This window comes from Photinus pyralis, unplaced genomic scaffold, assembly GCF_008802855.1.
Source record: "Photinus pyralis isolate 1611_PpyrPB1 unplaced genomic scaffold, Ppyr1.3 Ppyr1.4_LG6, whole genome shotgun sequence".
In the NCBI taxonomy this organism is placed as follows: Eukaryota; Metazoa; Arthropoda; class Insecta; order Coleoptera; family Lampyridae; genus Photinus; species Photinus pyralis.
Genome location: NW_022170663.1, coordinates 46,540,514 through 46,556,967, shown reverse-complemented (window position 1 = coordinate 46,556,967; position 16,454 = coordinate 46,540,514). Strand labels below are relative to the sequence as shown.

The following is a 16,454-nucleotide window of genomic DNA, read 5'->3' as shown; positions in this document are numbered from 1 at the left end:
ATTTAATAAGCTTTCATTTTGTACTGAAGAACTTTTTCACTTCAACGCACCATTTTTGAGTTAAATGCGAAAAACTGAAAAATGGGTCGTTTAAAGCCCCCCCCCCCCTTCCCCCAGCGGCAACGGAATTTGGAGGGACTTTATTTTTTCTTGTTCAGGGAACCTCTCCCTACACATTTCTGAAAAAATTGGAGCTAGTATTTTTAGTTCCTCTGATTGCCCATTTTTGGTCTAAATTGACTGGGCTAAATATGCGCATAGCTTTAGCCATATAAAACACAATGCCAAAAGTTGAGCCTAATCGATCAGCATTCACAGCGCCATTTGCGCATTTCGACCATTTACAGACCGAATCGCAAACTTTCTTATTTATGAAGGTATTTAAGTGAAATTTGATACATAGCCACTTGGAATAAAAGCAAATTTAACACCAGTTTCAAAATTTGGTTTTGCGCATGCGCAGTGCTAACTTTTTTATTTATGGAGGCATTCAAATGAAGTTTTATACATATACACTTTAAATAAAAGCAAAACTAACATCAGGTTTAAAATTTGGTTTTGCACATGCTATAGCCATACCCAGGAGCTCGTTTGCTATATTTGTTTAATTTACAATTTTCAATCAAAAGCTTGACTTGCTGAATCCAACTACAACGTAGTCACTGTTTGAAAATTTTGTATTGGTGGGGAAAGAGAATGTCAAGATACTTCTAGGTGGTAAACACAATTTAAACATGAAAGTGACGGTTGTTAAGAGCTACTATTTAAAATGATAATATTTTTCAACCCTTAAAGGCATGGTAATTCTGGGGTCAGGTTACGTTATACTTTATAAATACAGTACATGCGCACCACGAGGCAAATTTACGTTGATGTGACAACTTACGCTATCGGTAATTTGTTATCGCGTTGCGTAAGGTACAATTACATAGTTTCAAGATAAGCACGTGTTATCGTTGATAAGAAAACAACAGGTGTGCAGTTTGTTTTGAAGCTGGCGTTAATCAAATTTGGTTCTGATTGGTTGTTTATTTACGAAATCTTATTTCTAAGGTGGAGGAGAAAACAAAACATTTCAATTGGTTCGAAAGAAACTTGGCTAGTAGTGCCAACTAGACCGGGGTCTTTGCCGCAACTGGTATAAAAAGAAAAATTACTAAGATATTAAGGGAGGGGAGACAAGTCGACGCTAGGTTGGGCTGCTGTTTAGTCGCTTCTTACGACACGCAATGCCGTCTGCAGTACGGTTTGTGAAGAAAATCTGTAAAGTAGATATTTTATTTGTAAACCTCTGTAATACGTGTTCTAAAATCCCCATGTTAGATGTCGCCTGATGCCGTCCTATTCATTGAAAGTGAAATCTCTCCTTGTACCTTGTGCATATGTGCTCCCCCTTGTCCCCCTGTAATAGACTGAATTTGTATTTCACCAGAACACCTTTTCCCGAGATTACTAACCAACCAGGAAATTATTCCTGTGTATTCTAGACCATAAACAGCCAGAATCATTTTCTATTCACCAGTTAGCTTTCCGTTTAACCGTTGAGGTTTAATTCGTTTACTATTATTTTCGATAGACCTATTAATTTTTATTTAGTTTTGATTTGATTGCCCGCCATACTCACCTGTACTATCCGTAACGTAAAATCTCATAGGTTAAAGTTAAATAAACCTGTATACTTCATGTCAAATAGGGCTGCATTGATCTCTTGCGTTTGTGCTTAGGTCAGTCGACCTGACTCAAACACAATTGTCATCGTTCTCCGTGAGAGATCAAGTGGCTTGTTTATGTGGGGTTGTTTAAGTCTTATCAGGAAAATCCAGGTTAATCGTAATTGACATTTGTAAACAGGGCACCAGAACATTCGACGGGTAATTAAGTGGATGGTTTATTTTATTTGCCAGTACAACATCCGATATTTGACCGCTGCAATAAACCCGCACACTATGTCTCCGTAACCGGTCTTCGTGATCCTGAACGGCGGACGAAACTGAGGTACAATGCGATCAAATATGAGGTGCTGTCGAGTCACCTTTGGAATTTTTGTTTACATGGGAAATCGTATTTAACGTGAACTTCCAAAGGCCACTCGACAGCAACTCATTTTTGATCGCCCGTTATCACCTTGCCTTTATAGTACAGGACACGATAGATCGTGGAACAGGGTCTTATGCCCAACAATGATGCCACATGTTATCAGAATATGATTTGAAGAGAATGGACGTATTTGTAATCTATAAAATCGGCATCGCAACTCCTATAAGGATTGCATTCATTTCCCCATGTTTCCTGTACTGGAAAGACAAGATGAGACAGACTATAGTAGGTATATGTATTTATTATAAATTCTTAAATAGACTCTCTTTTTCCCATAGATTGCCCATAAAGTTAATATGGGAAAACAGTCACAGTACTCACAGTAATACATGCAGAAAATCAAAAACATCCTACGAGTGTAGGACGGTATATAAATTTTACTGTTGGCTTTAATGAGGTGGCTAAATGGTTAAATTTGTGTGCCCAGAAAGCAGATCCTGATATAAAAAGACTAGAATAATCATATCATTCAGCTCGCTCCAATGGCGTGTCTAAATTACCAAAATGTGGAGTTGGCGAGTGGGAACTAGTAAAAATTATGAGGCACCGCTCAGCTTCGTTAATCAAACCTTACCTCCAAATTGGCGAAGAAAACTATTTTCGATCCATTATTAATTGCTTAAGGAACAAATCCGAAAACCCTGGACCATCTTGTTCTGGAAGTTGTCACAAGTAACTTCAGTGCCTTCATCGGGCATCCATAGTTATTATAATTACAATTTCTATAATGTGAGACCATAATTTTACTATTAATACAACATAATAACTTTGTTCTCTTTGAATTAAAGAAAAGTTTCCGCTGAAATTAATGCAAGTGGCAATTTTCGCTAAAATAATGATTTAATTGGCTCTTAATTAAAAACTGCAGCGTTTTTATTGCACAAGAATAAGTGAGTGGACTTTTCTTCTACTCGTAGTACGCAGTAATTACGTCAATTTATGCAATACATTATGGCGCATTAACCTCACTATAAATCAGGTTAACTGGGTGCAGAGCGTAATGACAACTAAAGTAAATTTACTCTTCGCAAATAAACACTGATATAGAGGTCGTATTGGAATTCACTGTGGATAACACGAATACCAATATACCATGTTGTCTAACTCTAAAATAACGGAAATATGAAGAACTGCTCTTCAATTTCGTTGCAACTGCCAATGCCATCTTCAGAAAGGTATCAAACTTTAGGGCTTTAGGTTCATAAGTCAGACCTTTTGTATGTCTGTCCGTTCGCCCAAATAAATCTGGCAGTTATTTTGTAACGACAGTAGGTATGGCATACTTTTTCTATAAATAATTTTCTTTTGCGTTGAAGCAGCTAGCCTCGAGAAATCGCGTTGTGATAAATATTAGTGGTACGGTGGTACCTAGTTTTTTTGTCATAATAATAGGTTGTCAATAAAATAAAAACACCCATAAACCACAATAACATATTCAAGTATCGAACGTCTATCTACTTGAGACACATTGAAATTTGAAGCCGCTGCAGATAGAAATAATTAATGGACACTGGAAGAGTAGGCAGACTTATTGGCTATTGCTCAGGTTGCTTACTTGGAGATGCGTTGGATGTTTTGCGTACGATTCCGGAAAACCAGTAAAAGGATTTTGAACAAATTGTATCAGGGTTGAAAGCTCGATACGGAGATAAACGTTTACAGCAGCTGTATCAAGAGTGATGTGATGACACTTTGAAGTACCGAGAAAGGCGTTGGGCTACATAGCTATGGAAGCCGGATGTTCGAACCTGAGCTGAGGTAAGAATTTTCCATCTGTGGCAGAGATAGGAATTTCCTTACATCAGTTTTTAGCATTCTGCCAACTATTCCGAATTTGGTTTCCTGCAGTTTTCCTAATTCGTAAGGTAAATACCGGAGTAGTGTGGAACAACTTAAGACCTTCTGTAATTGGGCGCAAGCCTGTTGAGGGCTCAGAATAAGAGGAACCATAAATAAATAAATAAATAAATAAATAAATAAATAAATAAATAAATAAATAAATAAATAAATAAATAAATAAATAAAAGATCATCAGCCACATATTGAACCATCCAGGAGCCCTTGGACCTCACCTTGTGGTGTGAAGAAGAAAGATGGCACTAGAGGTTTTGCGTAGATTATAGGCATCTGAACAAAGTAAGAAAGCAAGATAGTTGGTGCCCCGAATCGATGACACGCTAGATAAGCTAACGGGTGCTAAATGGTTTTCCATCTTAGATATGGAAAGCGGTTAATCGCAAGTTGGTCTGAGGATTGTCGGCACTGCTCATAACTAGAGCACAAATATGAAGAACAACACGCACGACGCACTGGACTTTTGGATGATAACTGGGTACCACAAGAACTCCGAACAGCTCAAAAAAGTGACCGTGATTTCGTCTAATAAAATGGAAAATAGAAGGCCAACCTGGGAAGAGATATCTCGATATGGTCAACTTTTAAAGACGTATAATTGGGCTCAGTGGGACAGTTACGGTTGTAAGATGGTCTTCTTAAAAGGGTTGTAGAAATAGACGATGGCACGACAAGTGTGCCATAACTGATACCGGAAAGCAGGAAATCTGAAATACTACGCTATACGACAGATGCAGGATCGTGCGTAATATGCTGGAGGTGCGGTATTCCAGGGCAGGGGAGTGGAAATATTGGTCTGCTGCATTAATCCCAGAGGAACCCCGCAACCGGTTCGTAAGACGGTAGATTGTTTTTAGTGTTGAAATCACTTATACGATGTTAGTTTAGAAGTTTATATGTAACGATTATGTGAAACTTCCGAATGTTGAAAGGTTAGGACGAGGAAAAGATTTGAAATGCGACAACCACAGTTCGTCAAAGTGAATTACTAGTGGTTTGCGATCGGCAGTTTTAAGATATAGAGCATCCTGCCTGCGCATACGTAATCTATAACATTAAGAGTATCACGAGCATGTTATGACGCATATTAACATAGGCACATGGAACAAAAGCAAATCTAAGCCAGTTTCAAAATTTTGCTTTTCGCATGCGCAGTCCCACCTTTCTTATTTATAAATGCATTTAAATGAACATTTATACATAGGCACCTGGAATAAAAGCAAATATAACACCATAGGTTCATCATTTAGTTTTGAGCATGCTATAGTCGCACTCAGGAGCTCGTTTGCTATATTTGTTTGCATATAGCAACTAACCCAATGAATAAGAGTTATTTGTATTAAATAGTATGTTACCATTTCCAATGTCGCCGGAATCTGTGAATTTTTGTATTAGCTATTTCCATATTCATTCATATTTTTTTACCCAAAATCGTCCTGTAACCTTCATTTTCATCCCTACTTTCTGTCAGGGAATTGCAGCTTCCATGCCAGAGGCAGAGCTGACTACGTTTCCTGCCAATTGTCACTTTACTGGCCACACTGTCACTTTACCGGCCGCACCTTCACTTTACCGTCCGCATTTGTGACATTGCTAACTGTCTGTAATGACTTGTCATCACTGACAGATTGACGTTAATCAAAAGTTCTATATGAAAATTGAAAATACGATTTCGGGTAAAATTTAATACAGTCAGTAAAATGACATTACCTGCCTGGGCAATTAAAGTACTCGGCGCAAAATTGGCGTCGTACTTCAATATTTTCGCGCTAGTAATGTATCATTTTCCGGACTTTCATGTAAATAACTATTATTTGTTACTCAGTTGTAAACGTTGATTAACAAGACAAAACGCAAACGGGTAAACGTCATGTTTAAACGCTACTGACTTGTAAAACTGACAGCAGACCTGTAAAAATTTTACAAATTAGTAATCTAGTAATTTCATTGGCCAGAATTAATGCGAAGTCTCTGTTACATGGATAACATGATATTTTAGACATTTCTTCAAGATCAATTTAAGAACTAATTATTTACGTTTAATATTGCTTACAAATGAGTAACAAATAAAATATTGTACATTATACGCCAGGTAATAGTTTTTACTGGCTCTAGGAGATGACAAGCTCGCCTAATGGCTCGCTAGTCAACTTCTCCTATCGCCAGTAAAAACTCACTTATACCTGGCTAATAATGTATTAACGTCATAATAAATCTTGTTCTTGTTCATTATATTATGTAATAGTGTGTTTGTTTTCAACACCTTCCGATAGTTGCAGGAATTGCTAAGTCTGTTAATGTTTCTTGAAGAATGGAAGATGAACGAGGGGGTGTTAGTGCAAGTAAACCCATCTATGTTTCCTCTGCAACCTCGTCGGAGACGTAACAGTTTTATGAGGGGGTAGTATAGCGAATATTCTAGAAATACTGATAGACCTCGAGGCGCCATGAAAGATTTGTCATCGGCAACAAGAACGAAGGCAGATGTGATGTAATCTTTTCAAGAAATATGACGTGTTTTTTCGAGAACATTCTGAAGAAAGAATGTGGTTTGCTATATAAGCAAATTGAATTGTGTTTCGAGTTCAGTTCCAACTTCAACGCGCTTGAGTTATATTAGAAATTGTAAGAGTGATTGAATGATAATTACGTGATTAAATTTACATTAGGTACAATGTTGTTTATAACGAAATTGTTAAACGTATTTGTGTTTATAAGAAACCCGTTTAATTTTTTGCGCATTGTTTGCGTTTTGTCCGTCCGTCCGTCCATCCGACCCACTTCTGCCGTTTCGAACAACCAATTGGTCTCAGATTTTGCTTACGCATGCCTTTAGAGGTACCAAGTGAAACTTTAGCAAATGGGGGGGGGGGGGGGGTAAAGACATGTTCTACCTTTCATGGTATTCTAATGAAAGGTCTCATCAAAATATATTGGTTTGTACAAACTATAACTTTCTCGTGCGACTCTTTTTCAAGATCAGCGAGTCCGAGGGGGGAGGGGGGTTTAAGAATTAATGTTATCTCTCATTGTATTCTAATTAAAGGTCTCAACGAAAGGAACCGTTTTCTACCAAGTACTGCCCTTCTTTCTGTCAAAGTAAGGGAGGGAGGGGGATTGGAACTAGTTTTATCCTTCATGGTACTCTAATGAAAGGTCTCAACGAAAGGAATTAATTTCTACCAACCCTAGCCCTTCTCCTCGACCTCTTATCGTGATCGGGTATATTCCCTTATACCTCAAGAATGGATGGTCGGAGGAGGGTAGGTACTCACAAAGGGCGATTGAGACGTCTGCAAGTAATATATCCATTGGTGATGTCAAAACAAAAGCTATTTCGGTTAAAAAAATGCCCTTTATCTGCACAAGAGTTGTACAATTTATACTTGTTTTGTTGTGCCTTCATTGTTGGGTAATTTTTCTATTTCTTTGGATGAGTTCTATCTCTAGGGGACAGTAGATTTATTTGTGGTTGTTGAGGAGATGAGGAGGCCGATATTAAAATAGGTGAGAGATTTAAATTTTTACGTTCTCCTATAGCTGCCCTTTTGAAAGTCATGGACAGAATCGCAAAAGTAACATTTGAAATCAACTTGGTCGGATGTGATTTCTGTGAGAAGTTAATGTAATATTTTATTTAAGTCTGGGAGTAAAATATAAGTTTTTTGGTAACAAGTGGTTACTTTTCCGAGCAACTTCTACATAATACCATAGTGTAAGAATTCTTACACTATGCTAATACTAACTAAGTTTAAGAACCAAAAGATTTGGTAAAACGTCATTATTGGTGGTGGATTAGTAGGTAACCTGAGAAACGAATTGAGGTAAACCGTTGAAAGGCAGACGTTGGCGTTTTTGTAGATATTTTGGGATATTTTTTAAGCGGTTTGTGACCAGTTAGTACCTTTACACGACACTATTAAGTGATTCTCTACAGGGCTCAAATTTTTCAGATTTTAAATTTCAACTCAATGGGTTTGATTTTGTGGTATCGTTGTCAAGATCCAATCGCGTTAAATACCCTTTGCCACGGAATAGTGAACTATCTCCGTTAACATAGTTACATAGGATTGAGTTGTATTTGTAAACTGATTTCTTTTGGTTTTTCAAGATCAAATTTATGAAGCGCTGATAGAATTATACACTCAAGTTGACAGGTGGTAACTGGTATTATCGTATTTTACGTCAATCGTTTTGAACATACTTCCACATTCTATAATGTACGATCGCAGTACTATCTAAATTCTAGATCTATATTTCCATTACTGATGACTACGAGGAATAATTATTTATTTTACTTACTTAAAGTATATAATACATTTTCGATATGATAACTATACAGATTAAAGATACGACGGCAACAACACATGCATGACTTTCCTATGGTTAGTATCTTGAAGGCATCTGTAATTATTTCTCAACCCTGGATTAATCGAAGCCGCTTGTTGAAAGGCTTCCAGTTGATGTTTGGTGATTGGAAAGTGTGTCGCGGCCACCAAAAATACTACAGATTCCGTGTAAGGAGGAGTCGTAAGCGACCCTTCGTATGTGAAATAAGAAAACGGAATATTGTACAGTAGGTTAATCAATTTAAAGTTTTCAACTGTGCCGTTTCCGTTTATTGTGGCATCCAAAATGGCATCAACGATTTTTTCCATTACAGGATTCTTCTGACGTGACAGCTGAAAGTTATGGCTTTAATGCGGGTACTAAGACTATTAGAATATACCTATACCTGGAATAAATAAGCAACGACGAGAAATTTATCAGTTGTGTTTGATACAGATTGCGTATGAACTGCGTGCATCTCCAAAGGGTAGAAGTGCCCATTGACGTAGTGTTCGCTTCCTTTATTGTTGTCTTCTCCGTCCCCCCAGTGGAAATGTATATGGTTGAACTCGTAAGGAACAGATGTTAAAGGGGCTTTTAAATTAAGAGGCATACTTGATTCCACAGTTAATTTTACTAAAAATAATTATTGTATTAGAATCTGCAAAGGTATAGGTACCTACATATTTGGGGATTGTATGTCGATTTCCAGGAATAGACTATAAGTTGAAAATTCAATTTTTTGAAGGCGACAATGAAAAGAATAGGGTTTTACAAAAATTCCACAGCAAATCTTGTCACCCGGTTAAACTAGTTGAATTTCGTAAAACTCCTATCTCTCAAAGTGCCAATAACGACTAACACCAAAATCTATGACACTTTGCCAGGACATTTAGGTTTCAAAATCAGGTTCGTCGGAAGAATGCGGTTCCAAAGTGTCTTATCTTTAATTATTGAGGCAAAAAATGACCTCCCTCTTTTTTTACGGAAATACTCATTTTGAAACAGGAGTCCGAATCAAACATCTCGATGATGTCAGTCTGTTAGTCGGTCTGTCTGATGTCTGTACCCTCAAATTTCCTTTCCTACTCATTATACTCCAGGTTTGAGCGTTGTTTACAAATAACGTAAGGAGACTCTGCCTTGGATGTTTGATCACGTGTCACTTGTCGATTTCAAATTGAAACAGGATCTGTTTAGCTCTTTGGAGGGAATCTGTTCGGCGCTTGCGTGAAGTTAACCGTGATTTGTTCGGAACTCGATTTTTTCGAAAAGGAAGGGGTGCCATAGTAACGGGTTTTAGTACATTGAAGTACATTGAATTTAGAACCATTGCGATTAATTTTCAGGCCGCCAATTTTTCGCAGCCAACTTCATGGGCGCCTACAAAATGACATATTGATAAATTTTGATAAATTGTGGACCTGGTTTTCGTAAAAACCTTTATCTCATGCCCGAATTAAGTAAAACAATTCCCAACTTCAATAGAACCAGCGGCAGAGAAGCTATGAAATGACTAGAAAAGGTGAATACCAGCGCAAAACTACAGAACTGGTCGCATGAAGTTAAATTGGAAAATGCGAGAATCCACTTAGTGGCGGCGGTTTCACGTTAGGAGAGCGAAAATCCGTTCGTGGCTAGTTTGAATTCGAATTCAAGGCTACTTGACTTACGTGTGACACTCTCGTGGAGACGCATAGAAAAACGTGAAGATGTTGTAGTGTATTTCCATGAAACACTGAGATTGTAGCACGAACCGGCGTGACACTTTTCAAAAATCGTGGCGAGACAAATTATTCGATAGAGAAAACCGAGGAGAAAACGCAAGATTGGATGCCACAGGTAAAGTCAGAGAGCGCAGGTGGCAAACCGAAGCAAGCAGTGAGATATTTCAATTGTCCGTCCGGAGGAATTATTCCAATTAATGTCCGCGTCGGATAGATTATAAATCGTGTTTCCAATGTAAACAACCGGGTCATACAGAGGACATACTTGTAACGAGCACAACCAGAATGTGAACGTTCTGCTGAAAATACAACGGCAAATGTGAGCACGGAGGTACTAATTTCCGAATTCCCATTTAAAGACACGGAAATGGTGGAAACATAACGCGAGTCCGAACAACGAGTGAGAAACCCAGTGTATTGGTAGCAGACGGAATCAATTTGATTGGAACGGTCTGTCCAGGGTTGTCGATAACTGTGCCAGTTATAAACCTTACCAATGACGAGATGGAAATTGGACCCAGGAGAAACTCTAGGTAAAAATACAGTTGCAGAAATTGTGTTTCGCGATTGCTTCGCGTTCTTGCCGAGTTACAGTGTACCGATTTGACGACAGCGACAATAGTTGACAGCAAAATCCCCGTGCGAGAATAACCTTACCGTGCCAGCCTATCTGAGCGGAAAACAAACACAATTGTTAAAGGAGGGGAACGTGGCCTATAGTACTATAGTTACAGAAACGAATTCGTAGTACGCGAGCCCCGGGCTGCTGATTTCAAACAAATTTGGCGAGTCGCGATTAGGGATCGATTATAGTGCATTGAATAGAAACACAGTAAACACTAATTTCCCAATAGCGACGCCCGATGATCAAATGAAAAACTTAAGTGGGAGTCGATCGACTATTCACAACGCTCGGACTCATGAATACTCGTGCGTCCAGGTGCCCCTAGAGTGAGGATTCGACCCCGAAGACCACCTTCATTACCCCCGACACTACAGGACAGTTTGAGAGATTAATTTTTGGTTTAACTAACTCACAGCATGAGTTTAGCCTTTGAATATAAAATTCTATATTCAAAGGTTTAGCTCATCAACATGGCGTTGAGACCATTGAGGAACATAGTGTCGATGTCTTACCTCGACCTATTTTGATCCCCTCGTGCAGGTTGTGATGAAATACTACAGATTGCGTTTGTTTGAGGCTTTGCGATGAGCTAAATTTAAAGTACCAGTTGGGATGGAAGGGACTACTTAGCGTACGTAATAAGTGCCCATGGTATACGTCCTGGGCAAAATAAAACGCGAGCGGTGCCGAATTTCTGCAACCGAAGAATGCACACAAAGTACGGCGGTTCCTAAAACTGACTTCCTACTTTCGGCGTTTCATTCAGAATTACGCGACAACCTCTTAGCAACCTGACGAGGACATCCATCAAGTTCAATTGGAGTCACCGGAAGAACACGACCTTCCAAGATTTGAAGGAAGCTTTGGTGAGGCAAGCAGTTCTAAACTTTATGACAAGAACGCGGCGATCACAGTGTTGTTCACAGACGCTTCAGCCGTGGGATTGGCGGGAATTCTGAGACAAGACTCATATATTACGTAGATATATTACGAGTAAGAAAACTAGCTAGGTGGATAAAAATGATCACTCGTCTAAACTAGAATTGAATGGCAGTGGTTTATTCCGTAATATAAGCAAATTATGAAACTTTATGATTGGCATTAAATTTGTGGTGTCCACGGATTGTGACGCCTTAGGCCGGTCCTACATTGGAAGCGGAATTTCTCCCGACCAGACGGTCTGAGCGGGTCTAGTCGGGTCCGAAGAAAACACACATGACGCACCGTCGCCTCTCCTACACCTTAGGCTACTCCTACATTGGAAGCGCAGTCGATTTGGCCCCCAGACCCGACCCGGCCAGGCCAGACCAGTCCAGACTCAGCGCTCCTACCTTACAGCTAGTTTTCACCAAAGCTTTCATGCAACTGGAAGAAAAAACAAACCTGTTTGATTGTTGTCAGACCAGTTCAGATCCGACTCTCCTCCCCGAAACGTGCACTGGAGTGTAGGAGGGGCGACCAACGGTACGCCATGTGTTTGTTTTCTTCAGACCCGACCAGAACCGCTACTTTGGAAGCGGAATTTCTCCCGACCAGACGGTCGGAGCGGGTCTAGTCGGGAGAAATTCCGCTTCCAAAGTAGGACCGGCCTTAGTGTACTTTTTAAATGAGTTTGACTTGGAGTTAAATTAATTTGCAGAATTTGTATAGTGGCGTAGAGGTCGACATACCCTAAGGTCAACCCAGTGGCCTCGGATAAATGGCCCTAACAGAATCATCATTCAATGATGGACCCTTGGCAGCTTATGGGGAAGATGAAAATGCCGACTGGAAACCACCTGAGTCGCGAGGGACCTAGTGAGCAGTCCAGATACAAAACCCGTTACGGTGCCAAGAATTTTCAGGAGGTAGGCGACATTGTAATGTTGAGAAGAGTTCCAATTTTTACTGGAGAGAGTACCAAAACCCACCTTTGATGGATATTACGAAGGTTCTTCCAAGCAACATTTACAGGGTGAGAACAATCGAGATTGGTGGCTAGCGTCATCATAGAATCACGAACCTATTGCACAGATATATTCCTTGCGTATACACATAATTGTAACCGTAACTTCCGTTACATCATGCACAGTGTAGGTATGTAATGCTCTCACTGTCCGAGTAGGTAAATTCAATCTTGGTTAGCACTACCATTGATTATATACTACGAAATCAATTTTGCTACCTGTCTGATAACCCTCTCTTAGAAATACCGGAGGACGTTATTTGAGCAAACTCGTACAAGCATATTAAACGCCCGCTTATTAACGAGCTCCTAGCGAGTTTATAATTTTGCGCTGTCTGTCCGTCTGTCAGTCCGTTAGCACGATAACTCATAAACGAATGGACCGATTACGAGGAAATTTTGCAGGTGGATTCTTTATCAAATTTGTAGATCGGAGTTCGTGAATTGGCAATGTAGCCCAAAAAATAGGGAAGGCCCTTTTGACATCTCCGTTAGTTATGAACCGAATTGCATGAAAAATTGAGCCTAATCGATCAGCATTCACAATGCCCTTTTCGCATCTCGACCATTTATAAACCGAATTGCACTCTTTTTTATTTATGAAGGTATTTACGCAAAACCTGGCAGACGCACTGGAACAGTGTTCACTCAAAACTTCACGAGATCAATCCAACAGTAAAGCCATTTAAAGCTGCCCCCATGTCCAGGAAAAGTAAAATTATCATTCGAAGACTACGAATCGGACACACAAGATTGACTCACATGCATCTCTTAACCTCCGATCCTCCACCCGTCTGTGAACACTGCAACAATCCACTGACTATAAAACACATCCTTATCGATTACGAACATCATGCAAATACGCTTCCACACACTGAAGAACAGCTTAAATGAAATTCTAAACTCTACCGACCAACTCCGCCATGTGACCAAGTTCCTCCAAAGTATCAATATCTATGACAAAATTTAGCGTATAGCTCTTAGGTTAAGTTTAGAAATGTATGGCTAATACTTGATTGTTCCTGTGTCAATGACCTTTGATGTTGAGACACATTAATTTTAATTAAAAAAAAAAAGAAATTTAATGCATAGCCACTTGTAATAAAAGCAAATTTAACACCAGTTTCAACATTTGATTTTGCGCATGCGCAGTGCCAACTTTCTTATTTATGGAGGGATTTAAATGAAATTTGATACATAACCACTTGGAATTCATGCAAATTTAAGGCCAGTTTCAAAATTTGGTTTTGTGCATGCGCAGTGCCAACTTTCTTATTGACGGAAGGATTTAAATGAAATTTGGTACATAGCTACTTGAAATAAAAGCAAATTTAAAGCCAGTTTCAAAATTTGGTTTTGCGCATGCGCAGTGCCAACTTTCTTATTTATGGAAATATTCAAACGAAATTTGATACATACTACTTGGAATAAAAGCAAACGAATCGCCATTTTCCAAATTTTGTTTTGTGTAGGATGTGCAGTGCCAACTTTCCTACTTATGGAAGCAATTAAATGAAATTTCATAGGTACATATACACTTTAAATAAAAGCAAAACTAACATCAGGTTTAGAATTTGGTTTTGCACATGCTATAGCCATACCCAGGAGCTCGTTTTCTATATTTGTTTAGTTTATTATAATTTCGCTTTCATAGGAACCGATGAATGCAGCAGAGTCGGCCGGGAAGCAAGGTCAGACGTTTCGTTAACTTCACGCAGAAGAAATAGTGACAAGTTCGAGGTCATAAACTGTTTGCGATAGATACGCATAAATTTATACAATTACAAATAAAACGGAAGTTTCCGGGGAAACTGGCATTTCGATTAATGAAACCTCTAACTTAAAAGCGAAAATGAACCAATTTCAGGGTTTAGCCTTGAAATCGTTTGTCCTTTGCGGAAGCGGAGCGCTAAGACTCAATTGATATAAACAAAAAGTTTATTTCCCTATAATCAGTGGCGTAGCTAGTACGTTGGCGCCCGGGGCGCGATCAAGGTTTGGTGCCCTATATACATATTTTAGGAGCTGGTGAACATTTTGAGTTCTCTATCGTTTATTTAAAAAAAAGAGTTCAAATTTCTTATTCTATTCTGGATTTAAGTACTTTTAGAGCGAGCGATTGTTTAGGGGGGGGGAGGGGTTCACCTTTTGACATTATATCTATAAGCTTTCGTTTGATACCTATATGATCCATGTAAAAGATAAACAACACATACTAAAGACAGACAGACACAAAACAAAGTATTTTTTCAATTCTTTGAAGATAATGATAATTAAATTGCTTGATAGGCATCATTGCATGTAAAAGGTTGGAGTATTGAGAACAGAAGTATCTTCGTCATGTATTTTCGCCTCAGTTTTTGTCAGATAAAGTATCTTCAAGTTCGTCGATGGTCATTGTCGTTGCGTACAAAATCAAAATTTAAATGTATTTTCAAACGATTGTTGTTATCGCCTCCTACTTTAGCTATTTTCAAAAACGCTCCTGGATATTATTTGCAGGTATGACGCTGTATAATTAAGGGAAAGTAAATTTTTGTTGATTGTCATTGATTGGGTTGAGTGGAAGAGCAGTCAAGCATGCTTTATGATTGACTGAACTCCGCCCTTAGGCAGTTAGCTTTAATATAGTACATATTATTTAGATATTTACTTTGTACAACTGCCTAATAAAGACATTTATTATTATTATTATTATTATTTGTATTAAAAATAACGATCGAATTTTCTAAGAAATTGATTTGAATTTTTATTGCAAGTATGGAGTAAAAAGCGGATTTTTCGTAGCAACTACAATCCATCCATCTTTATGAAACTTGTAAGATGCAGTTTTAATTGATGTATCTTTTTGTACATTTCTGAAGTTTTAATGCTACCAGTTGTAGCAAAAATATTGTATATATAACTATAAAAATTCAATTATTGAGTTGAATTCAAACATCTGATTTTTTGGGTACGTCGGTACACTATGCGATCAAAAATGAGTTCCTGCCAAGTCACCTTTGGAATTTTTGTTTGCGTGGGAAAACGTACTAAACTTGAACTGCCAAACTTTTAAAAATATCCATATAAATATTAGGACCATTATAGTTCCAAAAGAGTAATAATTAGTATGAAATAAATAAAGTCAAACTTTTAATATATGTCAGTTTGGAATAAATTCAAGTAAAAGAAATCATACTTACACGAATGTCCATCACTAGCCAACATCATACTTTCAGGCATCGTCCCATACCCGGTGCTCCATTGCAAAGGAGGAAGAACCAAGGGAATAGCGTCATTTGTTTTAATATTTATCGGTGACTGTCTTATACCTCTGTGGGGATCTGAAAGATTACAAATAAAGACGAAATCATCATGCGTCTTTAGAAGACTTGCACAATAGTGAACTTAAGGTACCTACACAAATTTTATCGATCCTATTCATTATAAAAAGAAACTCACCACATTCTTGGCTTGTTAATACCTGAATTAATCTAAGTAATACAATTGTAATCGTAAGCATAAACATTATTAAAATATATGTAAATATAAAACGAATGTTAATATACGACCGACCACTGCGCTTAAACGAATTTAAAAAATAACTAATATGCTCCACCATATATTTATAAGAATAAAAGTGAAATTTGTCTGTCAATTAGAGCAATAAATGTTATTTATTAAATTAAAGTTCACCTACAAACTGTGTGAGGTATTATGGTCTACTAAATTCAAAATAAAAAATATTGTTGTATTCATTGTACCTAACGCATAATTTTATTTTAAAATCCTTTTAGGTATCTACTTCCCTCATTTTATTTAAGTAATTTAAGTAATTAGAAATGTACACTAAATGTTACAACACGAGACGATTAAGGATATGAAAAGTCGGATT

At 38.1% G+C, this 16,454-nt stretch overlaps 1 protein-coding gene and 1 long non-coding RNA gene across 2 annotated transcripts; both read right to left on the bottom strand.

Annotated features, from left to right (window-relative positions):
* Positions 1-1,027: 1,027 nt before the first annotated feature.
* Positions 1,028-2,790, bottom strand: LOC116174051. The gene is made up of 4 exons (XR_004146023.1): positions 2,672-2,790; positions 1,625-2,623; positions 1,458-1,578; positions 1,028-1,402 (listed from the first exon to the last, which is right to left on the bottom strand). It is a non-coding gene; the product is annotated as an uncharacterized LOC116174051 (long non-coding RNA).
* Positions 2,791-8,288: 5,498 nt separating this feature from the next.
* On the bottom strand, positions 8,289-16,073 carry LOC116174050 (putative carbonic anhydrase 3). Its single transcript, XM_031491829.1, has 4 exons — positions 16,022-16,073; positions 15,763-15,903; positions 8,687-8,916; positions 8,289-8,633 (listed from the first exon to the last, which is right to left on the bottom strand). The coding sequence occupies exons 2-4, from the start codon at positions 15,800-15,802 to the stop codon at positions 8,295-8,297; spliced, it is 609 nt and encodes a 202-aa protein (XP_031347689.1). The 5' UTR covers positions 15,803-15,903; positions 16,022-16,073; the 3' UTR covers positions 8,289-8,294.
* Positions 16,074-16,454: the final 381 nt, after the last annotated feature.